Source organism: Manacus vitellinus, unplaced genomic scaffold (assembly GCF_001715985.3).
Source record: "Manacus vitellinus isolate BGI_N305 unplaced genomic scaffold, ASM171598v3 scaffold_11_pilon, whole genome shotgun sequence".
In the NCBI taxonomy this organism is placed as follows: Eukaryota; Metazoa; Chordata; class Aves; order Passeriformes; family Pipridae; genus Manacus; species Manacus vitellinus.
In genome coordinates, this window is record NW_021938895.1 from 246,746 (window position 1) to 273,229 (window position 26,484).

The 26,484-nt window shown below is 42.6% G+C and overlaps 1 protein-coding gene across 1 annotated transcript in view; it reads left to right on the plus strand.

Annotated features, from left to right (window-relative positions):
• PKHD1 (PKHD1 ciliary IPT domain containing fibrocystin/polyductin) overlaps positions 1 to 26,484 on the plus strand; it is a 256,328-nt gene that overhangs the window by 72,778 nt on the left and 157,066 nt on the right. The window contains exons 36-37 of the mRNA XM_018088733.3: positions 13,023 to 13,173; positions 25,967 to 26,179. Coding sequence (XP_017944222.3) covers positions 13,023 to 13,173; positions 25,967 to 26,179 — 364 coding nt within the window. The remainder of the gene's footprint in view (positions 1 to 13,022; positions 13,174 to 25,966; positions 26,180 to 26,484) is intronic.

Genomic DNA, 26,484 nt, shown 5'->3' on the forward strand with positions numbered 1-26,484 from the left:
TAGTAGGAAGAAATTCTTCCCCGTGAGGGTGGTGAGGCCCTGGAATAGGTTGTCCAGAGAGGTTATGGCTACCCCATCCCTGTAAATGTCCAAGACCATGTTGGATGTTGCTTGGAGCAACCTGGGATAGTGGAAGGTGTCCCAGTTCACGGAAGGGGATTGGAATGAGATGATCTTTAAGGTCTCTTCTAACCCAAACCATTCCCATTCTTATGATGCACCTCAGAGAACTGACTGTGACTCTTGCTGCTGGCCAAGCCCTTTACACTCATGTTACACTTGCTGTTATCCCTGTGATGCAGATGCAGCTTTGGGGGACAGATTCTGACCTGAGGGTTGCACCACCCTGCTGTTAAGAACACCCTCTTCTACACTGTTTCCCTCAAGTTATCTGTGTTGTTTTCAGTAGCTAGATGGCAGACCCTGGCTCCAAGTGCTGATGGTGATGGTTACAACTAAAATGTTATAAGGCAGTCAGAATCAGAGAATCACAGAACCATTAAGGTTGAAAAAGATAATTTCTAACCTCTAATCTCCTTCAGGACTTCCCTTCAGACAGATGAAGTGAAGACTTTAGTAACTTCTCTATCCCTACTCAGGACATGCACTGGAGTAAGGGTGCAGATTTTGGGGAGGGGTAACTTTGGACACTGCTGGTCTGTATCACATCCCATCCTGGGTTGATGGTTGTGCCCAGTAGCTGTCACTTCAATGGCCCTGCTGCTTTGGCTGTGGAGATGTGGATGCACCAAGGCAGTAAAAATGTTTATCCTTGGATTGTGTGGTTTTGCTCTCTTTCTGCTTTATTTTATGCATAGGACATACCAAGTTGTAGTCTACACACAGTGTTTTTCCTCTTCACAGCACTTCCCAGACTTTGCCTGGTAAATCACTGCAAACCCCCTTCAGGCCAGGCTTGCAGCTGAGATGGTTTGTATTCCCCATATTCCCATTGGAGCTGTCTTAAAGGGGTTGGATCCCACACCAGTGCCCTGACCTTCTCAGCTGTTTTTGGGCCTCTTACAAAGGGTTCTAAACCACCAAAAGTTCCACCTCAACATGAGGAAGAACTTCTTTACCTTGAGGGTGGCAGGGCACTGGAACAGGCTGCTGAGGGTGGTCTTGGAGCCTCCCTCTCTGGAGACATTCCAAACCCACCTGGCTGTGTTCCAGTGTCACCTGTTTCAGGTGATCCTGTCTTAGCAGGAGGATTGAACTAGATGATCTACAGAGGTCCTTTTGTCCTTTTCTACACAAACACTTTGTGATTCTGTTTATCTTTCTGCCTTATCCAAAAAACCCATCATCAACTTTCACTGACGCTACTGGGGTGGACCAGCCCCATTCTTCCCACTCCATTTACTGTAGTGCCCATTCAGAAATCCTTCTTGCTGGCACATAATCACATAATTTGATTTCTTTTCCTGCAGGTGGTTAGAAAATTGTTAAGCTAATCTTTGCATTTGCAATGTTTGCTCTCAGATTAGTCAGTGTAACTCAAGATCATTCAATTGTGAGACAATATTTGCACAGTGAGCACTGCAGAGGCTGACACAGTCACCAGGCTTGGTGATCCTGCTTGTGTAAACAACTTGATGTTGCAATTTTCTCATTACCATTAAATTGCTGTTTTTAATTTGTCTCAGAAACCCTCCATCGTTTGAGAAATCACTGGTTTAGGGAGATGTCTAAATTATATGTGCTCTTCAACTGTGCTCTGGAAAGGGAAAAGCAGTTGTGTTGGATCCAAACTGGAAGGTTGCAATGAATTCCCCAGTGTATTTACACACATAGGATTTTCAGTCTAGTTGGACTTAAAACTCTGCACTGGGATAGTTTCCACTGAAAAAATCCATCTCTGAATATCAGACCATAAATGAACATAAGAGAAGATTCTTGTGAATTAAGCAGGAGTCACCACACAGAAAAACTGCATTTTGTGGAGCAGGGTTCTTCATGTGCTCCAAGACATTTCCTCTGCTTCCGCGGTGTTTTCCGCAATATTTGAAGTTGAGATTTCTGATTTTAGGATTGAACTACCAGTGTAACCCTCAAAAGAACCCGAGAGACACAAAAGCAGCACTTTGGTACCCGCGTGAGTGCGGTAAATAGACGAGGATCTTCCCAGGGGTCTCATGGTTTGTTTAATTATGGAGTGGATTAATAGTGTTCATATCCCTCCAGTGCTTGGTATTTTACCTTGAATTTGGGGGAGCTTTGTTGCCTGTGTGTAGGAAGATGACTCGAGCTACACATGGGATATTCAACCCCCAACAATGGCAGTGTCTTTTCAGTGCCCTCCCTATGAAAGCACCATCAGATCTAACTAATCCTCCATGTCCTTAATTAAATACCTCTGGTGCAAAGAACTTTACCTTCTGTGCCTGGAAATTGCAGTTGATTACTCCCCTGCTGGAAAAGCCTTTTTTTTCTTTTTTTTTTTTTTGGTTGTTGTTTTTTTGAGAGGTTTTGCTAGTTTTATGTTTGGGATTTTTTTCTTCATTTTTTGTTTACAAGAATTAAGCTGTTTCTCATGCCACAGTCCAGTTGCAAATTGGCCTGAGACTGACTTGTGCCATGGGCTTTGACCTCCAAAACTGCCCACTCATTTTTTTTCCGAACTAATCAGCTCGATGAACTATTTACAGTTGGCTTTTGGGTCTTCTCACTGCTTCTGTGGCTGCCCCTGTCTGAGTAATTAATGACACTGTGGCTTGTTTATGGTCTTGAGTTACTAATGCTGTTGGCTGCAAATGCATTTTTACCTCTGGGACGTGCCAGTTTCCCGGTTCTAGTCCCACCTTACCAGCCCAGGTCAATTTTTTGTGTGTAAACAGATTTATCCTGTAATAGTTGGGGAGAGACTGGGGTCATTCATCAGTCCCACGGAGAACATGCCTAGCCAGATTCTGCCCTTCTTGTGCCTGTGTAACTCAGCTGAAGCTGGAAAGATTCCTTTAGGACAACTAAAATTAAAATGAATAAGAAAAAAAAGAGAAAAGATTATTTTTCCAAGTCAGGGTACAGCCAGTCTCAATTAAAAATAGGGATATTGGCTAGTGCACTTCATGTCCAGCCACATGCCCAGCCCTGATCCTGGTTGTTTCAATGTTTGTAGGAGGCTTTAATTAAGGATCTGTTATGTGGCCCTCTTAAGTAGGATAATACCACCTACATTTTAAAGCTGGAGTAAGGAGTAAAGAGAAGTTACACAGCAGCAGATAATGCAGATAGGAATAAAAATATCATCTGGTGGGCTTGGAAATGGTTTGTTGGGTTATGTTCCAGGCTTGCTCTATCCCAGGCAATCATTTCAAGCATGTTAATTCGTAAGGGAAAACTGAGTTTGATCTCCTACCTCCTCTGGAAACCTGTTACAAACTCTCAGTGCATGGATGGTCAGAAGCATTCTGATCATTTCCAACCCTGGCTTATTCATAGCTACAGTTACTTCCAGTCTTCTTTGGAATAATGTTGTCTTTTGGCATAAATTATTCTTTTTTTTTTTCACAGTGTATTGTTCTCTGCATATCTTTTCTCCTTCTGGTTGTTTTTGGGGGTGGTTTTGTTTGTTTGTTTGTTTGTTTGTTTTAATATGTGTAAGACTAATTCCTTAGTGATTTGTGATTCAAGTACAACCATTCCTGCCATTTTTTTTAAAACATTTATTTCAGAAACTAGAAGAAGATGGTCCCATTATCTATTTACCTTTGTTGCCCAGTTTGCCCACCAGTGTATGCTCAGCAGGGTTACCCAGGGGTGGTCTCAGCTATGACATGAATTTAAGGGACATCTTCCATTCACATCTTTGGATCATTAGTAAAATTCATCACTGTTTTGTTAAGGCATTTTGTACCAACATCTAAAAACCACAACCCTATTAACTCAGTGGTAAACTGACAACAGGGACTGTTGTAACTCTGGCACTCAGAAAAGAAGGACCTCAGCGATCAGATCATGTTATTTTCAGGGCCATCATCACATGGAATTGAAGTGGGTGAGGAATTTCTCAAGGTCTAAAGCTGATGAAATCCTGGAAGCTAAGAGACTGTCCCATCTTTGAGGGAAGATCAGGAGAAATCGGGAAAGTTGAAACAAGATCCCTGTTTTGCCACATTTTTCTTTCAAAGGATTTCCCAGATGGTACCAGAACCTTGGGGGAGGTTTAAGTTGGATATCAGGAAAAGGTTCTTTTCCCAGAGTCAGACACTGAACAGGCTCCCCAGGGCAGTGGTCACAGCACCAAGGCTGACAGAGCTCAAGGAGCGTTTGGACAATGCTCTCAGGGACAGGGTGGGATTATTGGGGAGTGCTGAGCAGGGCCAGGAGTTGGACTGATGATCCTTGTAGGTCCCTCCTGACTCAGGATATTCTATTAAACAGAAATTATAAAGGTGAATGTGGTGCTTTTGCTAAGAGGATGGAAGTATATTTTTCCATTGCAAACTTCTCCAGAGGTTCTCCTTTCACTTTCTGCTCTCTCACATCCAGCTTGGAATTGCCTCAATCAATGGCAAAGCTGGAGTTCTGTAGTGATGTGCACGTGGATGAAAGTCCTTTAAGGGGTTGCTGAGCACATTGTAACATCCACTAGACTGCTTTGGCACTCTGATTTCCAAAGAAACTCAGTACAGGCTACTTAAATATTTGAAGGCAACTTCTCTGGAATTGCTGCACGAGTAAGAGAAACCCTGCAAAAAAATGATAACTCAGTCTGGCTTGTTTGTTTTTCTGTAGTGGAAATTGGCCTTTTTGGATTGGGAGGGAAGTTTCCTGGGCAAAGAAGGGTTCACAGTGTGCTGGTTTGCAGCTCTTTCCTGGTAGTTGTTTGGTGTGCTCCTGTAATGAATGTTGTACCCTCTCTCCTAAGACTACTTGGAGACTTGGGAATCTCTGCATTCATTATTAGCCTTAAAAATCATGGAATCATTTAGGTTGGAAATGACCTCCAAGATCATAGAGTCCAACCATTAACCCAGCACTGCCAGGTCCACCACTAACCCATGTCCCCAGGTGCCACATCTACGTGCTTTTTGAACACTTCCAGGGATAACAATTCCACCACTTCACTGGGCAGCCTGTTCCTTGACCAGCTTCAGTCTATCTATTCATTGATTTCATAGCACAGCCAGTTAAATCATATTTATTTCCATGTGGCACTCTAAATCCATATATTTGTCTACAAAGTAAGATGTTGCACTGTGCTGCTGGTAGAGAGGATATTTTTTCTAGATGTTTATACTTTTTGCACAATGTAAGGTATTTTCTGTTCTCTTTGGGATGACCCCATTCCATCTTTCCAATGAAGCTGCATGTATGCCTTTATTCTCTCTGTTAGCAAAATTCTTATTCAGTGCTGGGAATTAAAAGATTGTTGCAAAATTCCTCTTTTGGTTTTGGTTTATGTAGAAAAAAGCACATTTTTTACACTGAGCTGTGAAGTGCAGGCAGAAGACTCTTCTTACAGCAGCAGGATGAGAGAGTGCCCTAGGATTCTTGGCTCAGGGATACTGGTTATACAGAGGAAGACCTACCCATGCCAATTGAAATTCTATAATTTTATGGCTGTGGTGAGCATTTTTCAGCTAATTTGTCAAAGGGTTAGAGGTGTGACAGGCAGGAAAGACAGATGGTGATGCCAAGAGACAGGTTTAGCTTCTTTGAGCACTGGGCAGTGTTTTCCTTGTTAACTCCACTGACTGTAGCAAATAACATGCATTTGCATCCTTTTCAAGTGTGTGTAGGAGGGAGGAGCCTGCACCAATTTGTCTGGTTTAATTATAGATGTTCTACCCACCTTCCTAATTGCTCCTTCATTAAGAAGTAGCTTGTTTCTTTTTTCCCTAGGAGCTAAAAATAATCAACTTTTGTTTGTTTCTGTAAATATTTTTTTCTACCCTTGAGGAGATAATTATTTCTATTGTTGCATGAAGATGGTGGCCAATACAGGAGGAATAATTAGAGCAGATGGCTGAAAATACTTCCCTTGTAAAAGACATCTAGCGTAATAAAATACCTCCCCTCCTCTTTTGTCTCCTCCAAATATACGTTTTTCTTTCCTTCAGGTGGATGGGAGTTGGGTGAGGGGGTGTAAATCTTTTCCTGATGTATTAAACTGAGGAGCTGTCAAGAGTTCACAGCCTGGCAAGTGAGCTCCCCGTATCCATCACTGAAATTAAAGTGTTTTCAAATGTGGTGTGGAGTCCTGGGTCTGTGGCGTGGGGAAATATCCGCTGCACTCCATCACTTGAAATGTTAACCTTGTCTCTCCGTGGTGACTGAGGACAGGAACACTTGCTCTCGGAACTTGCTGGTTAAATGGCAATCTGTCAGCACCAAGGAAAGGCTGCCCTCGTGGGTGTCAATCTTGGCTTTGTCGGCGCCCGCTCCAAACCTTTGCTCGTTCCTGGCCGTGCACTCCCGGAGGAATGAACATTCCTCCTGCTGGAGATCGCGGGAGCCACACTGTGCTCTGTGTCCTGTAGGATGTGTCTGGGGGAAAGAATAAATCTGGCTCCAGGGGTGAAGTTGGTGGGAAACCCCTGCTGATTTCAGGTTTCCCTCCAGGTAATCCTCACCTGGAACCCACAACCCGGAATCCTGGAATCAGAGACTGGATTGGGTTGGAAGTGACCTCAAAGAGCATCTCGTTCCAACTCCCCTACCACGGGCAGAAACAACTTCCACTAGACCAAGGTTGCTCCAAGACCCATCCAACATGGCCTTGGACACTTATAGGGATGGAGCAGCCACAGCTTCTCTGGGCAGCCTGTGCCAGGGCCTCACAGTAAAGAATTTCTTCCTAATTTCTAGGGAATAAGGGAAAATATTGAGCACAGCAGGAAGCAGAGACTGTGTTTAACTATATCACTTTTTATTGGTTTTATTTTAAAATGTCTTTGTTTTCTGGCCAGAGGATAAAGATCTTGTCTTGGTGTCTCTAACAGTTGTTGCAGTCCTTTTTCAGGACTGTGCTCTAAACAAACCCCAGTTAATTAAACAAATTGTAAAGTTACCACAAAGTGTGATCAAATTACCTAGACGTTGTCTAAACAGGAGTTTCTCAACCCTTTTAAGCCCAAACCTTGCATTTTGGTATCCTTCCCATTTGTGAATTTTTTGCCAGCCAGTGTGGGAATGCAAGTGTATCACTGTTCTTTATTCATTTGTTGCAGTGGCTGCTGCTGTTTCTGAGCCTTGGTAGTCACAGGCACAAGCTGAGAAAGTGATACTGAGAGATTGTGTCCCCAAAGGCTGACATAAAGGCAACCCCAGGCTGGCTGACAACAGCAGCAGCTAAAAAACATAAAATGGAGAGAAATCTGCCTGAAAATGGAAAAAAAAAGGTGCAGCAGGGAGGAAGGATGTAACGTGCTGAATTGCAAGGAGATTGTGCATCATTTATTCCATGCCATGAGAACGTTTTTTCACTTTTCCGTAATTCATTCCTTGTTTTGGAGACCTAACTGAGAAGGAGTTGATACCCCCCCACAATTAACCTGTGTTATACACAAGCTGTGGGCCTGCTACACAAGGTGTGGCCTTGTGGTTGTGTGTATAATCATGGAATATTCTGAGTTTGAAGGGACCCACCAGCATCGAGTCCAACTCCAGGCCCTTCACAGGACAACAATCCCACCACATGCCCCAGAGTGTTGTCCAAATGTTTCTTGAACTCTGTCAGGCTTGTGGCTGTGACCACTTCCCTGGGAAGCCTGTTCCAGTGCCCAGCTACTCTCTGGGTGAAGAAGCTTTTCCTCGTAAATACAATTCGGTGTGTGCATGACACACTCCAAATAGATGTCAGAGCTGGAAAGGTATTGCAGGACTCTGCTTGTTGAATTTTCAGGTCAGATCCCCTCCCTGGTCCTTCTGCTCTTTGATGTCCCTGGATGAAGAACTGGCTCCTTAGGGATTCCCAGTGCTGGTGATTCCCCACCTACCTGTGCTTTCTGCCCATATTTTGCACGTTTGGTTCCCTACTGAGTTAGTGTCGTCTGCTGTGCTGGATTCAAAATGTGAAATGTTGCCAGGGTGGGTTTACCGTGGATGTGTGATGTGAGGACCCATCCTGCCACAGTTTGGGTGACCATTTTAAGTGTTCAGTTCATGTTATACTTGTTTACTTGGGAAAAGCATCGAAAAGGTCTCTTGCCTCAATTTAGCTACTGATTTTCACAAACCTTGCAGGACCACAGCATATTTGTGGTCTCACTCCTCCTATTAAATCCAGTTGAAATAACCCATGTTCAAGTGTGAGCTCTGACAGTGACACCCATGACTGCAGAGGTGTTATGGTCTCATAAGCTCTGTTTCCTCCAAGTCATCTTCCCAACTCTGTTACACTCTAAAGCCAGAGTGTGAAGCTGCCTCCTCACTGCAGCAGCTGCCTCCAGCCAGCTCCAGCTTCACCATTCAGTGTTTGTTTTATGCCAGCTCCTCTTTCTCCCATCCTGAATTACCAGCTTCCTGTCATTTTTCCTGAAGCTGGAAAAACACAGGAGGAAAATGCCCAGTGGCTGACACGCAGCTTTCCTTGGCTCTGCAGGTTCCTCCTGGTTCATTCACCAAGCACGTGTGGAATGGGCACTCAGCCATGACCCTGGTGCTTGCAGCTGCTGCTGCTCCTCAGTCTGACTGAGAACTGTTTAAATTAAACACCAGAGGTCAAATACTGGGTGCCAAAGAGGGGGAAAAATGGAAAAAGAATGAGGTTTTTCTTCTATGAAAAAACAGTGAGGGAGACACTCTTATCCTGCTCAGTTGCAGGCAGAGGAAAAGGTGCTGAGGTCTCTTCATGATGAAGAGGTTTAGATCATGGCCATACAGTCCTTTGAGAGATGAAATGGTTGTCTCAATCTTTTTTCTTTGGGCTCTCAGCTGAGTTGGTCCATCCCAGTGGCCCTGAGAGTGTGCTCAGACTGCAGGGCAGCAAAGTCCCCCATGTCAACACACAAAGACGGTGGTATTTGGTGTCTGTGGGGTCAGTGTGGGCTACAACCAATCCTATATTGATAACAGGTCAACTAGACTAGACAGGAGGGAAACTAGAAGGGCCAGATGAGAGTGTGGGTTTCCAGAGCTGTGACTCTGTCACCCACCCTGCTTTATGAGAGATATGCAATTAGTTTATGTGTTAGTTCATGTTATTTTACCATGAGCTGCTTAAGGGGAACTGGGTATAACCACTACCACTACTCAGAAAAGGAACTGAAAAATTCCATTGCAGTTGGAGATGGCACTGTGCTTTTCTCACAGAAAACAGGGAGAGTAATCACATGGGATTCACAAGGTCCAGGAAAATGTACTGGTGAATGAGGGCACATGGCCATTTCACTAACTTTGCATTAGACCACTCCTTCTTCTTTCAAGGGTCTTAAGGATGTGTTCTTTCATCCTAGGGAAGAGTGTAGGATTGCAGGAGAAGGGTCACCAAATAATATTGTTTGATGTCTTTCAATCCCCACAGAGCTGCCTTCCCTCTATCCCCTCTGTACATTCCTCCATGCTGTGGTAATTTAAAGTGCATTCCTTGAACAAACCATCTTTTCCCTCTTGGGAAAGATTCTTTAGATCTATTCTCTCCATGATAGTGCAAAGATGGTACAAGTGATTATAAACAGCTCTTGGTCTTTTGTTTTTAGCTGGTGTTTGTCTGTTTACTTTTATTTAAAAAAAAAAAAGGAATAATACAAATCAGAAATCACATGAAGGATGTGCAGGCAGGTGGTGCATATGGCAGTGAACTGGGCCAGGCATCTTTTCACTGGAAACCTTTGGGTATGGACCGAGTGGAACAGCAAATACTTTTATGACCTTAATCAACCCATTTTCTCCCTCTATGTAATCATTCTTTGGGTAGTAAACTTTCTTTTGAGCAAAAACATCTGTCTTTGCTTAGGTTGATGGTGTAGGGGCTGCTTCTTACTGAGGACAAATGCATCATCTTGATAACAGGGCACTTGATGCACGATATTTGTATATTTTATGAGTTGCATTCTTAAGATGGTTAATGGTTCTTAGTTTCCTAGATGAGGAAAGTTAGATACTTTTCCAGCAGGGGTCCTGCATTCAGCTCTTACAATGGGGCTCCCAATGTAAGAAGGATGTGGATCTGCTGGAGCCATTCCAGAGGCCATGGAGATGCTCTGAGGGCTGGAGTCCCTCTGCTCTGGAGCCAGGCTGGGAGAGCTGGGGGTGTTCTCCTGGAGAAGAGAAGGCTCTGGGGAGACCTGAGAGCCCCTTCCAGTGCCTAAAGAATCACCAAGAGAGCTGAAGAGAGACTTTGAACAAGGGCCTGGAGGGACAGGACACAGGGAATGGCTTCCCACTGCCAGAGGACAGGGTTAGATGGTGTATTGGGAAGGAATTGCTGGCTGTGAGGGTGGTGAGGACTTGTCACAGGTTGTCCAGAGAAGCTGTGGCTGTCCCACCCCTGGAAGTGTCCAAGGCCAAGTTGGACAGGGCTTGGAGCAACCTGGGCTAGTGGAAGGTGTCCCTGCCCAAGGCAAGGGGGTTGGAACAAAGCGATCTTGAAGGTCCCTTCCAACCCAAACCATTCCGTGATTCTACAGTTATACTGCCAGAGGTGAGCACTGAGGCTTTTATGTCAGAGGGTGTTAGTAGGACTGAATGGATACAGGACCTTCTAAGAGATGACAGCAGAAATTCAGCAAGAGCTTAAACACAGATATTGTATGCAGAGAAGCTTAAATCAAGAATTAGAGTGTTTTATATTTAGAAAGGGGAAACATCATTGGAAAAAATCACAATATGAAGAAGAGTTTAATCTTCTTAACTCTTGCAAGGCTTCCATCAACAGCTTCCTAAGTTTTTGGTGCTAACAAGAGCAGCCTGGTATATTCCTTATGGTCTTGCTTTCCCCTTAGGATTAACTGAAGGGTTCTATGTGACTAGAGTGATGTCAGAGTGACTTTAAGACATTCAACAAGCTTTCTCAACCAAATTTTCTGGTGGATCCCACCATTTTAACTGCATCATGCAGTGTTTTGCTGGTGGTATTGGCAGTGTTTGTGCCAGACAGGAAGGTATGGAATATGTAATACTGTGCTACAGTTGGCTTGATAAGCAGTGTATCTGAGAAATATGCACCTTTCCATGGAGTGTACTCTCCTCTGTCCCCTGCTCTGGGACAAAACCAAGTTTAACTAGCTGCTTTTCAGTGAATCTGTGGTATACCCGTGTATGTGGTATACAATCTAGTTCAAAGCACTGTCACTGAAGAGTAATTCACAACCTCTCTGCAAAGGAAGTGTATAAAGATATCTATCCTTTCAGCTGGAATTTCACCCTAAATCTCTGAAATATATAATTATATGTTTACGACTAATGAAATTAAACTAGTCCTATCATACTTAGCAATTGTAGAAATTGTAGAAATTGTACTCTCTATAGCAGTTGTGTACAGGTGTGAAGGCTTATCTGTACTTCTGTAATGATTAAGTGGTTCATTCCCTCTGATACCAGACATTTAACTCCCTAGATGTTTTCACTGTGTGTGTGTCAATGTAGTTCCAGGATTCAGTCTGAACTGAACCAGATAAATTCCCTTTGTAGGGTAATCACAAAATGTGTCAGAGGGTAAAAAATAGCAGCATCCACCCAGCATGGACATCAACCAGTTGTATCATTTTGCTAGGGAACCATCACCCCTTCCCTAGTGTAAATAATTAGACACATAGAACTTTAGAATGGTTTGAGTTTGAAGGTACCTTATGGATCATCTTGTTCCAACCCCCTGCCATGGGCAGGGACACCTTCCTCTGGAACAGGTTGCTCAGGGACAGTGCTGTTGGAAATGTTGTATAAAACACTAGGAACATAAAGCTAAAACTGACAAAAGCACAGTAAAAAAGAATAACACCATCAGTATTGATTCACCTAAACCTCTGCAGATCCAGAGCAAGAGCTTTAATGCACATGATGTGCTCAATTTGAAAATGGAGTAATTTTGCTGTAGCATTGAGGTTATTCTTTCCACTGCTGTTTCACATTAGCACAACTTGGTGAGGACTACAAATATTTCCATGTCTGGTTTCCCCCTCCACCTCGAATGAGTTGAGGATGTTCTTGCTAATTCACATATGGGATCATATAATATGTTATGGATGTTTGTGTCCACACTTGTGCACACAAAAATACTCACGTACTCCTCAAGAAATTGGCCAAATGGGACCCTGAGCAACCTGGTCTAGTGGAAGGTGTCCCTGCCACTGGCAGGGGGGTTGGAACTAGATGATCTTTAGGGGTCTTTCCAACCCAAATCATTCTGTGATTCTATGAAACCTTCACTGCAAAGTGCATGCCTGAAGTTTAGAGGTGAGGAGGAGCCATGGTTTGAAACACACAGGCATCGTTTTACCATTGCTCGTTGTGAGTCAGTCTCTTTGCTGTTCTTGAGTTGTTCAGTGCTTTATTTGGAACTGATGTACAAGCCATCAAAGCAGAGGCAATAATAACACTGGATAAGCTGAGAAAGCTAAAAAGGTATTTGAAAGGAGGAATGTCTCTCTCAATGTGAGCGAGTGGCAGCAGAGCCTTTGAAAAAAAATCCTCTGAAGCAAAATACTGCCTGTCTAGCAGGATGTTTTAATTCCAAACTCTTCAGGCTATTTTTATGACATTGCCAGGAAAAAACAGTGCAGTTCTGCTTTTTGAGAGGCAGAGAGAGACACATATCAGGCAAACCTGTGGTCGTTTCGCAGCCAGACCTGCAGCAAAGCCCCTCATTCCCCGAAGCAGAATGAGACAAGGGGCAACCCCTGAATTGTGGCAGGCATTTCTGAAGGCCAAGAACTTCTCCAACCCCAATCCCTCTATTGCTTTGCCTTACACAGGGTTCCCTCTGGAAGCCAGCTTGCCCAGAGCACGGCAGAGGAGATGCCAAAACCACGCCGGACAACGTGGCACTGGCATCTCCTCCGCACTTCTCTGGGCAAGTTGGCTCCTTGAAGGGTGGAAGGGGGTGAGTTTTGAACTTCTCTGGATCTTTTTCTTTCCAGCTTGCCCTCCGGTTTTGCGGGCGGTGGGACGAGGACTCCAGCTGGCCTGCTGGCCACCAGCCGCGAGATGGCGATAACGTCACGATAGAAGGAGGCCGGACGCTGCTGCTGGGGACGAGCACCAGCGTCCTCAACCTGCTGCATCTCAAAGGTCTGCGGAAGGGGGGGTTCGGTGCTCTGCTTCGTCCGGGGCTGGGAATTCTTAGTGCCCGTGATCTCCCCTTCCATTCCCCACCTCCAGACATCGATGGTCAGTCAGGTTGAGTTTCCTCTTGAGATGGAGATGGGGGAAGCATTTAATTATTCTATATGCAAAAAAGGCATCGTCTAAGCTGTTTGAGGCATAATAACAATATAAGTAGAAAGGCTTTCCCCCCCCCTCCCCGTTTCTTTCCCCCAGCTACCAAAATTGCTGCTGTCCTGAGCAATGTTCAGTGATAATGGCACTGCTGATAACAATAATCAGCTCTGCTCTGTTTGGCATCTTCGAGGCAGGTGTCTCACAAACATCTTTACAAAAGTAATGATGTTACAGAATTGCAGGTCACAACCACCAAATGTAATTAATAATCCAAAATCCTACAGCACAGCTGGTGGACAGTAAATAAGAGTTATGGGGGAAAACACTGGGTTTACCAGGTCCATGTACTTGCTCATAGACCTGGAATAAGTGTGAGACAGGTACATCTCTGTGGGTCTATGTCAAAGTAAGAATTAAAACTACTTGTAATTCCATGCCAGAAATATTCCCCTCTGGAAATTAGGCCCTGGTTGTGAAAACTGTTGTGCATATGCTTGATATTAAGAGAATGAGCTCTGCTAGTGAAGTTGCTTGCTCAAAGTTAAGCCTGTGCTGAAACATCTCAAAAAATGAAAACAGGAGGTTTTTTTATGTTGAAGGACCTGGACCTTTGCTGGTCAAAATGATTTTATATTAAAATTATATTAAAGGTACTAGTCTTACATTGAGATGATGATAAAGAACGTAACAACTATATTTTAATCTGATTTCAAATGATCATTTTATAAAGTAAAGACTTTGTAAGTTTTTCTCTACTGTGAGAACATTTCCATAAAAAATCAAAGTTGTTCAGCTTATCTTCAGAGGTTTTCAAGAATTGCTACACCAGACATCATTCCTGTTTAAAAACAAAATTAAAAATCAAGTGCGAGGCTTTGAGATTAAAAAGGTGAAACAGTTTGGTCACAATACTGCAGCAGAAACCCTTTGAACTTTGGGCCTACTCACAGACACATTTGATCTATGAGTCAGCACTCATGAAGCTACCAGAGCTCTGATTGAATTTAATGAAGTCTGGAGCAGTATCTTTATGGCTTTGGCTCATCTGACATTCAAATCATTCCTACCCTTTATCGTGTTTTCCAAGAAACTTGGTTTATAATGTCAATTCAGTTAGGAAAGCAGCATTAAAATATTCAAGATGTTATTATTTCTCCATTGCTACGTGCCATACATAAGGACCAAACATTTTAGAAGCAGAAACCTGCACAGGGATTGTTTATCAGAGCTTTATGAAGTTGCCTGTTGCATACACCCCCATGATTGCTCTGGCTGTTTAGTCTTGGTTAGATTTGATGTCAAAACTTGCTGAGATCTACTCTGAAATGAGGCTGGGATTTATCTTTCCTAGTCTTCCTTCCCCTTATTAAAGCTGTCCAGCTCAGGAGAGTTGTTTAGGCTCCTGTATTGGCAGAAACACACATCACCAAAAACTTATTCATCTTAGATATTTGTAGATACCTGTTTATAGATGAATCACAGGGGATCCCCTCAGAGCGTAAACTACTGACTCTGTGAGCATGTCAAATAATCAACCACTTTCCCCAGGTACAAGATGGACATGACAGTAAACCTCTAACCTGTAGGTGGGTGTAGATATGTGCTTCAACTGAAATATCCCATTCCTATCCTAGCTGGAGAGTTTTTCTTCGTTGGAGCTGGAGATTGGGATTAAATTGTAGCTCTGTTCCCTTTGGCTTTCATGACTCAGCATTAGGCTATCTGTGCACTTTCAAGCTGAAAATAAAAAGAGCTTTAATGCTACTGATTCCAGTGATGCTGTACTGCCCATTTTCTGGTGCTGTATCTGGCAAACACAACACAATTACAGACCCATTTCTTGAAATTCTCTTTTAAGACACCATGAAGACTTTGAATACTACCCCTGTTTGTACATCCTTGTAATGATTTCAACACTGTAGGAATTGTTTAAAGGAGTGTTATAACAAGGACATCCAGCTTCATGTGCAGCCTCAAAGTGACTCTTTCTAGACTGTATTAACATATAGCCAAAAACATATCGTTGTTCTGGTGGAGACCAGACTGTCTGGGCAGAAGATCTGGAGGCCAAAGCAATGGAGAAATAGGATTAAGCAGCTGGGTTCTGCTCGCTGCCATGAGGGCTCAGGAGTTTCTCCCTCCTCCTCAAAAAGCAGAGCATGAACATATGAATATCAGCAGTGGAAAGTTTAATAGTCAGACTGTGAAACAGCTCAGACAAAACTGATTGAAGAGATACAAGATAGACAGGCTGGAGATAATTCTGTGTGTTCAGCAGATTGCAGTTATTTTTGTAATCCCGACATCACAAGAATGGAAATATTTATGATAACCCAGGACAGATGGAAATTCCTTTTCACAGGGCTTACACTAGGGGAACTTCTTTGTGTTTGGTGGGTTGATACCTCAGACGTGTTGTTGCCTTTGTCTGAAATTAGAGTGGTCTAGGGAGGTCTGAAGACAAAAAAAAATATAAAAAAAATATAAAAAAAAATTCTGCCTGGTCTTTCAGGAGTGCCTTGGAGATGAATTTTAGAGTGTCATTGCCAGGATACCCTTGTGGGTTTGAAGATCCCCAGCTGGCCAGTTGCCTCTGCAATGGCAATTTTGAGATGGCCGCTCTTTCAGGCATAAGAGAGAATATTGCTTTGGTCCTTGTACTAGAAAAGACTCAGTTTCAATTAAAGAATCATTTTGGTTGGAGAAGACCTCTGAAATCTACAAGTCCAACCTTTGACTGAACATCACCTTGTCAACAAAACCATAGCACTGAGTGACTAAGCCTAGTCATTCCTTGAAGACTTCCAAGGATGGTGACTTCACCACCTCCCTGGGCAGCCCATTTCAATGCTTGACAACCCTTTCAAGCATTGGAATGCTGAAGAAATACTTTCTGATGTCAAACTGGAGCCTCCTCTGGCACAGCTTGAGGCCATTTCCTCTTGTCCTCTCACTTGTTGCCTGTGAGAAGAGGCGAAACTCCACCTTTCTCCAACCTCCTGTCAGGTAGTTGTGGAGAGTGAGAAGGTCGCCCCTGAACCTCCTTTTCTCCAGGATAAACAATCCCAGCTCCCTCAGCCACTCCTCATAGGACTGACCCTCCAGACCCATCCCCAGCTCAGCTCCCTTCTCTGGACATGCTCCAGCACCTCCATGTCTTTCTTGAAGTGAGAAGCCCAGAACTGGGCACAGGACTCGAGGAGAGGCCTCACCTGTGCCAAGTAAGGAGGGACAATCACTTCCCTTTCTCACAGTTCTTCCATCCCCCATCACTTGTATCATTACTGAAACCAGTGTGCCAGTTCCCTCTTCCATGGCTGAAGACTCCAGGCTGAGGTCCTCAGAAAGGTCTGACTCACCTCATCTGTGGTTTCTCTAAAATCTGTGCACTCAGTTCCCAATAGACCTGAGCTAACCTGAGCCTTGCTTTTTTTTTTTTTTTCAAACCATGAAATCCAGGGAAACAATATAAGGAACTGAGAAGCCCCAAAGATACTCCTGACATTGTCAGTTATTGTCTGATTTTGAACCCACGTCACAGGAGCAATGCTTATCCATCAAGAAAGCCCACATGAAATCTAGAGATGATGAACTGTTTACAAGGACATGAAGTGATGGGTCAAGGGGGAATTGCTTCAAAGGGATGAAGGGCAGGGCTAGATTGGATATTAGAGAGAAATTCTTCCCTGTGAGGGTGGTGAGACCCTGGCACAGGTTGCCCAGAGAAGCTGGGGCTGCCCCATGCCTGCAAGTATTCAAGACCAGGTTGGACGGGGCTTGGAGAAACCTGGGATAGCGAAAGGTGTCCCTGCCCATGGCAGGGGGTTGAAACGAGATGCTCTTTAAGGTCCCTTCCAACACAAATGTTTTTATGGTTCTATGAGTCCACGATTCTATGAATATTTTGAATTTCTTGTCATCCATGCTCTGATCAGACTGCGGCTAAACTGGATCCTGTGAGTAGATCTGGGGGAAGGGAAACACAGATATTGATTTTGCTTGTCTTTTCCTCATCTTTGATGCTTTCAAAAAGAGCAGCCAATATTCCCTGATACACCTGCTTCAATAGTTATCAAATAACCAGTGCTTCAGTCATTGCTGATAAAGATTGGGTTTAAATTCACCGAAAGAAGGAAAAAGCTTTTCCTTCTGTTTTCCTGTCTGTGGCATCAACCAGTCCTTAAATCCACCTTAAAATCCCTTGCCAGTAGGTACAGTTGGAACCTGTTTGTGTCGCAGTGTTTTCTATGCCATTTTGATCAACCCATTTAGGATGTTCATTGTGATACTTTTTTTTTTTTACAGGCAGTTTCCAGTTCATATTTTCTTTTTTTAATCAGGCAGAGACATTACAATTAAAATACCGTAAAAGCGATTCTGGCAGTATTGCAATAAGCATGTTTTTTAATTAAAGGAAGAACATGGGATGTACAAATAGTACCAGCTAATGGGAAATTTCATCCAATGTATTTTTTAATTGAGATTTAAAAGGAAGAAAAGTCAGCCCAATTTTTCTCTGTCACTGTGTGATATTTTCCTACGTTGTTACGGTGAGCCGGCAATAATTAGTCTCAGAGCTTTAAAATCCCAGCTGTTTTCATGGAAAAACAGTGGAAGACATCAGTTCTTTATTTGTTAGCACATTTTGCTGCAGGAATTCAGTGTTATCCAGCAGAGTGCATCTCACAGAGGTGGACATTCCTGGAGGAAGAGTTTTTAAAGCCCTGAATCCATAGCAATTTAAGGGGTGGGTTTTTTTCAGATTATCCTCCAACTTCGAACCCTCGTTCATGTTTGGGTATAGACTGCAGGTTTCTTTTGCCATCATGTTTTAGATGGGCTTACAGCATGTACATTGGACTCCCAGGGCTCTCACTTGCCAATTAAATTGATTTGCTGCAACTTTAGTAGCTCTTGAGACTCCTCTGGGATGCTGCACAGCGAACAGATCTGTGGAAACTAATCCTGGCCAAGAAACTCGACGCAGCTCTGTCTGAGACCAGGCTGAAACCCGAGGCAGCATCGTCTCCTTCCTCTAATCGCTGTCATGGACGGAGGGGCTCACAGAATCATAGAATGGTTTGAGTTGGAACAGACCTAAAAGATCATCTAGTTCCAACCCCCTGTCACGGGCAGGGACACCTCCCACTATCCCAGGTTGCTCCAAGCCCCGTCCAACCTGGCGCTGGACACTTCCAGGGATGGGGCAGCCACAGCTTCTCTGGGCAACCTGTGCCAGAGCCTCACCACCCTCACAGCCAAGAAGTTCTTCCAAATGTGCACTTAATGCTTGTCTGTCAATTGGGAAATAACAGCCAAAAGACCTCTTTTTTTCATCACACCTCTGTGTGTGGTGTTTACCTGATGCCTCCACAGGGCTCACTAGAAGTTCCTTCATTATATCCTAGGTGATGTCATAACTGCTCAAAGCTATCTTGGAGTGGCTGCACCTCTTCTCCACCAAGTCAGCTTTTCTTTTGCAAATCCATCTAAGCTGTTGATAAGCATCTCAGATGTATCTAAGAGCTGAAAAATAGAAGGACTTCTTTGAAGCAGATACACCTGTGGCAGCATCTTCTGGGCTGTCAATCTGAATTGCCTTTGCCTGTCTCCTGAGTTCTTAGGGAAGAGCCTGATCAGCTCACAGGGAGCACGTGCCATCTGAACAGATGGCTGAGAGCACAGCAAGCCAAAAAAACAAAGGCTTGTCGGGCTTGGGAGATGAATTCTGTCTGAGCCACTGAAGCAGCTGCTGGTTCCTCTCCCAGGGACAGATTAAGGCCTCCATCCAACAAAATGCTGGAATACAAACTGAACTTCTTAGTGTGGTAGTGATGTCCTGGTGGAAATACATGGACATTTGAATTCACAGCTAGTTTGGGATCTGTCCCTGTGTGCTGTGAACATGGAGAGATATTCTCAAGGAGGTGGAGAATGAATTTTGGGCTCTTGGTTCAAGCACCCTTTGAGATGGAGCCAATATAACAAACTTCTCCTTTGCATCTTGCTCAGCCATGGTCCAGCATGCAAACAACTTTAATGGCTCATTGGAATATCATGTGAGCAAGTCAACTGGGTACAGGTGACAGAGCCATGAAATAATTTTCTTTTTTAAAATCTCATAAACTCTGTATTCCTCTTCCTGTACACAGGAAGATCTTAGTTGCTCTGAGATTTTCTTTTTCCTTCTCAGAGGCCCTACCAGGCCGACCCTTGGAGCTGGAGAATGAGCAATAAGTGGGCTGTCACACTGCAGCCTTGTTGTACAGATCAAGCAAAGCTATTCCAGCCCCAGCAGTTGCCTCCTGCTGTTTGCCACTTGGGGATGCTTGCCAGGAATTGAACTTCTGAGCTTGAGCTCGCCTCACTGGGAATTCTGTGGCTTTTTCATGTGAAACACCAGGGGAGAGGAGCTGGTCAGAGCAAGCTGAAGGCTGTGGGAATATGAGACAACCAGAGCAGATCTTCCCTGCACTGCGATGGGAGGGAGTAGTCCAGCTGAGGAGATGAGCTCTCAACATGCAAATGCCCTTCCATGCAGAGGAAGTTTGCTGCTAGTTGAAGGTTATGAGAAAGTAGCGAAAAATAAGACAATTTTATTAATACTTTTCTTATATTTGATTATTTAAAAAAATTGTCTTGCGACTATCCAGCACCTTTCTTGTAATTTGCTTGCTTTGACACTGCATTTAGCTTTACATAAAGTAGAATTAAATCTGAAGTAGGACTGAACATCTGAAGTAGAACTAAATCTAAATCTATCACTTTTATCCTAACTCCCTAATGAGCTGTTCATTAGGAAAAATGTCTTATATCAGCAGGGAATGCAAGGTGAGGCTTCAAAAGGTGATAATAGAAAATCCCTCCATGTGAAAGGTGCACTTTGGAATGGGGACTTTGCTGCCCTTGGAGTTCAGAAAATCTCTAGGGCATTTTAAGTCACAACCTGAATGAGAAATATCAGCATCACTTTTATGCATTGCGAGAACATCTGTGTTAGAAGGACTCTTTTTTAAAAAAAATAAGGTTTTTGAGAAAGGATATAAGCTGCTATGTTTGAAAGCATGAATTATCATGACAGAGGCAAGGAGAAACCTCCCACAACAGTCTTCCCCATCCTCTACTCCATCAGTATTTGCTTTTTTTTTTTAGGAGGTGCAGGATGTAGCCTCTTTCCGTAGTAATACTGTGGATGCCTGGGCTGTGGCATTGCATGAGCCAGTCCAGACACCTGAAAAAGTGAAGTGTTCATAAATTATCTTTCAAAATCCTTTCTTTTTGGTCGTGCCCTCCACTATTTTCCAAGGACTTCAGAAGATATACCTCTTTTCACAAAACCAGTTCTGCCAATGACATGATGGTGCTGTAGTTACCCACACATCAGATTAAGCCCCCACCTTATTATCAGGTTTGTTTTCTTTAATATTCATCTTTTTTGTAATTATTTGTTCTGGCTGCTTCTCCCCTCCAGTGGGACAGATGGAGTTGCCTTGTTGGTTTTTTCTCTTTCTTTTCCTCCCTTTTTTTTTTTCCTTTGCTAAAGGCAGATAAAGAACGATTTCTTTTCTGTGTGTGCAGAGGTGGAGGCTAATTGCTGGGTTAATTGAGAAGAATGGTGCTTCTGATGTTCTCACAAAGTATCAAATAGCCTCAACATATTTCTCCTCTCTCTCCCTCACTCCACCTAAAGAGACCCATTGAATTTGCACATTACTGTACAGAAGTGATTATAGGTTTAATTGTATTTATTTTGCTTGGTGGGGAGGCCATCATAACAGTGCTTGATTGATTTTTATAAAATCACCCTCAAGGTCATGTGTAGGACTTTGCTTTCCTGTGCAGCCATAACAAACAATTTGAGGGTCACAGCCAAAGGCTCAGTTGAGCAATATTCTTGCTTTCTGCTTTCAGAGGAGAGGTCAAGTGCAATAAAAGAAGGAAGCATAACTTTTATTTTCTTTTTTAAAAAAGGAGAAGACAACCTTGTAAAGCAGCAGCTGTATATTTATTCTGACCCAAGAGAAACCACAGAGATACAGAGGGGGTTAGAGGGACAATATGCAATTTTCAGACAAAAGTATTTGTAAGTTTGGCCAGAGTTTGTTTTACACATAGACTTGATAAGTGGTTAAATGAATCCCACCTTTTCTTTACTGTGATGCTGCTCTTCTTTTATCCTCAATGGCTGAACTTTTTTTCACTTTATTTTCTCCCAAAAACCAAGTGCCTTTTGGATTTGTTCTGGGAGGGCTTCAGAGGGTTTGCAAACATCCAGAGACAACAGCATTATGGTGTGACCACGAGTGTAGCTGCTCTCTCCACCTCCTATGATTATGCTGGGTCTGACTGCTGCTTCTAAGGGAAAGCAAAAGAGTCACATAGAGCAAAACAGGCATCTTCCCATGACTACCTCAAGGTGCATTGGAATGGCTGCAAAAAGAAAAGGACACAGGAATCTTACATTCCTCTGTCCCTGCCATCCCGTGGGAAGGGGTTTTGGGAGGGAATTGATATTTCTAACCTGTCTCGTAGACAGCTTGAAAATTTTGGATAGACAAAATGTGGCTGAAACTTGGGAAAACTTATTTGAGATGTAGCTATGCTTTTCCAATCAAAAGATAGGACAGCTTTGGCCACCAGCCTTCCTGGTGCAGTGGTACAGCATGGCAGCAATTAAAATACTCATTAAAAATTGTATGAAGAGAAGTGGAAACAGAAATGAGTGTATTTCTTTGGGAGCAGAGCATAGGAAGTCAATAAAGACCTTAGGGAAGATGTCTTTTTTATGTTAGGAATGAAATAAATTGCAGTGATTTACAGTTCCATTTATAGATTGTGGTGATAAAATTATTAACACTGCTGCTATAGGGCAAAAGTATTTAATAAATATTTCTGTTCTCAGTATGGGAACGAATAGGATGGTAAATTATATCACAAGAGGAAGATGGACTAGCAGTCCCTTGTTACTAAATGATGTTAATAAGATGAATATGTTAAATATTCTTTCAAGAATATACAATCTTAAATCAACAGGTCCAATCTCATTCAAGAGCTTTAAAACTTCTGGTAGAGACACTCTGTGGTCCAAAAATCTTAATTTAAGAGTCAATGGGATATTACAGAGGGATAAAGAAGTTCTGATCTTGGTTTGATTCTGATCTTGATCTGATTTACAGGCAGGTAAATGGGAAACATATTGCCTGCCTAGTTTGATATTAACCAACAGGTCAAAAGAGAAAACTGAGTGAAGTTAAATGTAGGAGATGGTTGAATCCATAAATTACTAACCATGGGATTATACTGAATGACAGAAGAGAAATTTAATGGAAGAAAAGGCAGAAAATTTCTGTTAATTTTCTAAGAAAATTATGTGTTTGTTTGATAGTTACTTCAAACAAATGTGATAGTGTGGTGACTGAGAGTCACCTGCCAAGACATGACAGCTGGCACGTGTGAAATGGACTAACTCAAAAAGTAAATTTTTAGTGGGGAAACCATTTTCATGGCTATTTGGTTCCCACTGCACATCATTGATTATTGATGGATCACTGATGATCTGAGAGGAAGTGGAGATCACATTGTGCGAACGTCCTTTAAACCAAATGCAGATTTACACAGCTGAGAAAAAGAGCTGGGCAGGAAGCAATTCAGCATGAAATTCATGGTTGCACAATAAGGGACCTTGTCAGGTAAAGCCAAGATCATGAAAAGGATCAGAAATCAGTGTGGCCCAAGGATACCAAGATTGAGGCCAGGTTGGATGAGGCTTGGAGCAACCTGGTCTAGTGGAAGGTGTCCCTGCCCATGGCAGGGTGTTGGAACTGGATGATCTTTAGGGTTCCTTCCAACCCAAACCATGCCATGATTCTATGATTCTATATCCACCTGATCTCCCAGTTTAATGAAGAAGCAAAAAGGCTGCAGTATTAATTTTTCCTGGGAAAAGTAAGAGGCAGGGGGTGAGAATAAGGAGTTTTGCCTCTATAGGCAGCATCAAGAATAATAAAGGAATGGAAGAATCATAAGATTTGGCTTTGCAAATTCAGGAGCACTGGACTGTGTGAGAGGCTGCACAGCTCCATGAGCTGGAGATGATTCCTTGCAAATAGACTCTTAATCAGTCTGAAGGAGGGCTGAGATTTGATTTTACCTGTGAGTACTTTCACAGACAATGTTGTTTGCTGCACCTCTCCACAGTGCAGTGCAGGAGGGTACAGAGCACTCTGAAAGCTCATCCTTGACAAGTTATGCCTGGAAATAAAGCATAAACTGTGAACAGTGAGAGAAATTAGCTGTTGGAAAAGATGGCAAATGGTAGAGTGATGTTCCCAGGTCTCTTTATTGACTCAGCAGTCAAACACAGACAACTTGACTTCCTCCAGTTTTTCAATAGCCTGATGTACACGGGCCATCAGGAGATATGATCTAATGGTGCCTTCAGTCTCCAAATAATACTGTCTCAATTATTGTCCCAATTTCACCACAGTGCATTTCTTATTAAGACTATTTCATTTTTCTAGAAGTCTCAGATGTATCTCAGAATAACAGTCAAATATCTGTTTTTTTTCATGAAACGAGCTGAAATTTGTGCTGTTTTATCACAGTGTATGCAGTATAGTTTGTAAAAACATTATATAGAAGCTTAAGAGAAATACATTTTTATATAGAACAGTATATCTAAGGAAAGAGACAATTTACACATAGGGGAACTGGTTTTTGTGAGAGGAAACCCATGGTTCCCAGTGAATATAAGCAAGAAAACTAAGCATATTCTATAAAAATGCATATGGAAAGCACTGAAATTTGGAAATAAAATATTTAAGGGGTAGTCCTTATTCAAATACTGACTTTGTTATAAGCCTAGGAAATGAGAACTAAGTTATAAGACTTTATTGTAAGATTAAGGAATCAATGAAGCAATGAAAGCTCCTCCATGCAAGAATAAACAAAGGGATCAGGATGAGAAGAATGTGTTCAGCAGGAGTGGATGGAACTGAGTGGGGAAGGTACATGAGTACTGTTCTTCTCCTTTATCATTGAGAGCAGCAGGACTTGGTCAAAGAGGAGCGATAATTAAGGTAGATTTAATCTGATTTTTATATTAAAACTTCTTCCTTCCTTCTTTTAGTCTCAATACTGAAATTAAACCAGGGGTTCGATGTCCCTTATCCTTATTCTAAGGATTGGTATAATCTTTATAGAATTATACAATCACTGAACAATTTGGGTTAGAAGGGACCTTAAAGATAATCTTTTTCCAAGCACAAGGACACCTTCCCCTACACCAGGTTGGTGCAGCCTGGTCTTGGACACTTCCAGGGATGGGGCAGCCACAGCTTCTCTGGGCAACTTGTGCCAGGACCTCACCACCCTCTCAGGGAAGAACTTGTGGGAAAGGAAAGCCAACTGTGTAGTAGATATGGATATCACCATTGACAACTGCTAACACCAGGAGAAAGCTGGTCATGGTATGAGAAATCAGAGTTCTCAGCTACTTCACACAAAGGGGGAGGAGGGTGTGATAGAAACCCTTTGTAAAGAGGTCTGAGGTTTCCAGACTTTGAGATTTTCCCTACTAGCTCCTGGGAAACAGAACTTGACCTAGGAAGACATATCCCATATGCAGTGTGATAAGATGTCTGAGAGTCCATTCTGTCCAAATGCATTGTAAAGATAGAGACAATGTCATTTATAGGAGAGGAAATATGAAACGAGATAATGGAATAAACCATTCTGAGGTGACAAGCTGGGATTGCCAGCTCAGACATGGAAAGAATAAGGGTGGCATTTGACAGAACTCAAAAGCTTGAGTCAAAACAGAGTTAGAAATGGCTTTTCATGCACTCTGTACTTAGACCACAGAATTCATTGCTTCAAGAAATCGTTGAGACTAAAAATCACAAAGACTTGAAGGATCAGTTCTATATTACTGACAAATCTTATCCAGTTATACTAATAGATGGTAAAAGGAAAATGTTGGCAAGGGGACGAAACCTTATGCTTTGAGGCAAAGCTAACCTCTAATTAGGGATTGAAATGGGTTTTTTATGGGATGGGGAGATCAACTGACATCCAGCTAAGAGGAAGACATTTCTTATGCTGTATTTAGAAGCATCTGGTTTTGAACAGCAGCTGGAAGAGTTTGCAGGATTAAATCAACCACTGATCTCAACAAGTTGCCAGTTCTTATGTTCCAAAGCCAGTTTCCCCTCGCCTCTCCCTGTCAAATGTAGTTTGTAATCTAAAAAGTAACATAATACAAATTAAATAGAAATATTCCTTTTCAACATTTAGTGAGTGAGTCAGTTAAAATTGGGATTTTCCAACCCCAGCTCCCTTGCACTGGAATTTGAGAGATGTTGATGTCTGCCCAGGCTGACTGGCCTTGCTCAAGTCTAGAAAGGCAGACTGTTGTAGAATCAAAAAATGGACTGAATTAATCAGGTCTGTAAAGAGCTGATAAATCCATAAAGAGAAGTACAAGGAAAGATGGAAATTTGGCAGGACACAATAGTATTTTAGCTTTAATCTCCTACTTTTATGACAGATCCATTTGTTACCCACCTCTTACAGCTCCTTTGGCTGTGAAATAATGACTGGCTATTCCATCTGTGGTTGTATTTTGTTCTTCTCTTGTCTTCAGGTGGCAAACTCCTATTCACTGGGCCAGGACCTGTAGAACTACATGCTCATTACATCCTGGTATCTGATGGAGGAGAGCTCCAGGTGGGATCCCCTGAGGCCCCTTTCCCTCACAGAGCACACATCTATCTCTATGGAAGCATCCATTCTCCACCATTATTTCCATATGGAGTCAAGTTCCTGGCAGTGAGGAATGGGACACTTTCCATTCATGGTGAGTGCATTTTCTTCTCATGAAAAGCAGAGCACAAATGAACAACAGAAAACAAAAAAAGCAAAAAAAAAAAAAAGGAAAAAGAGAAAAACAGTTTTTTGGAGGAAAAATAAAATGACAAAATGACTTTGGTCACAAGCTTATATTTCTAATTAAAGTTAAATATTTGCTGAAATGTGTTTTTTTTAAGGCCAGAACTTTATATCTTTGTATTCAGCATGAGACTTCTGTTTCTGTAATATCTTATGCATGAAAGCTCAGAGCTGTATGTCCGTACAAATTCCCATACTGGGAGCTGAGTCATT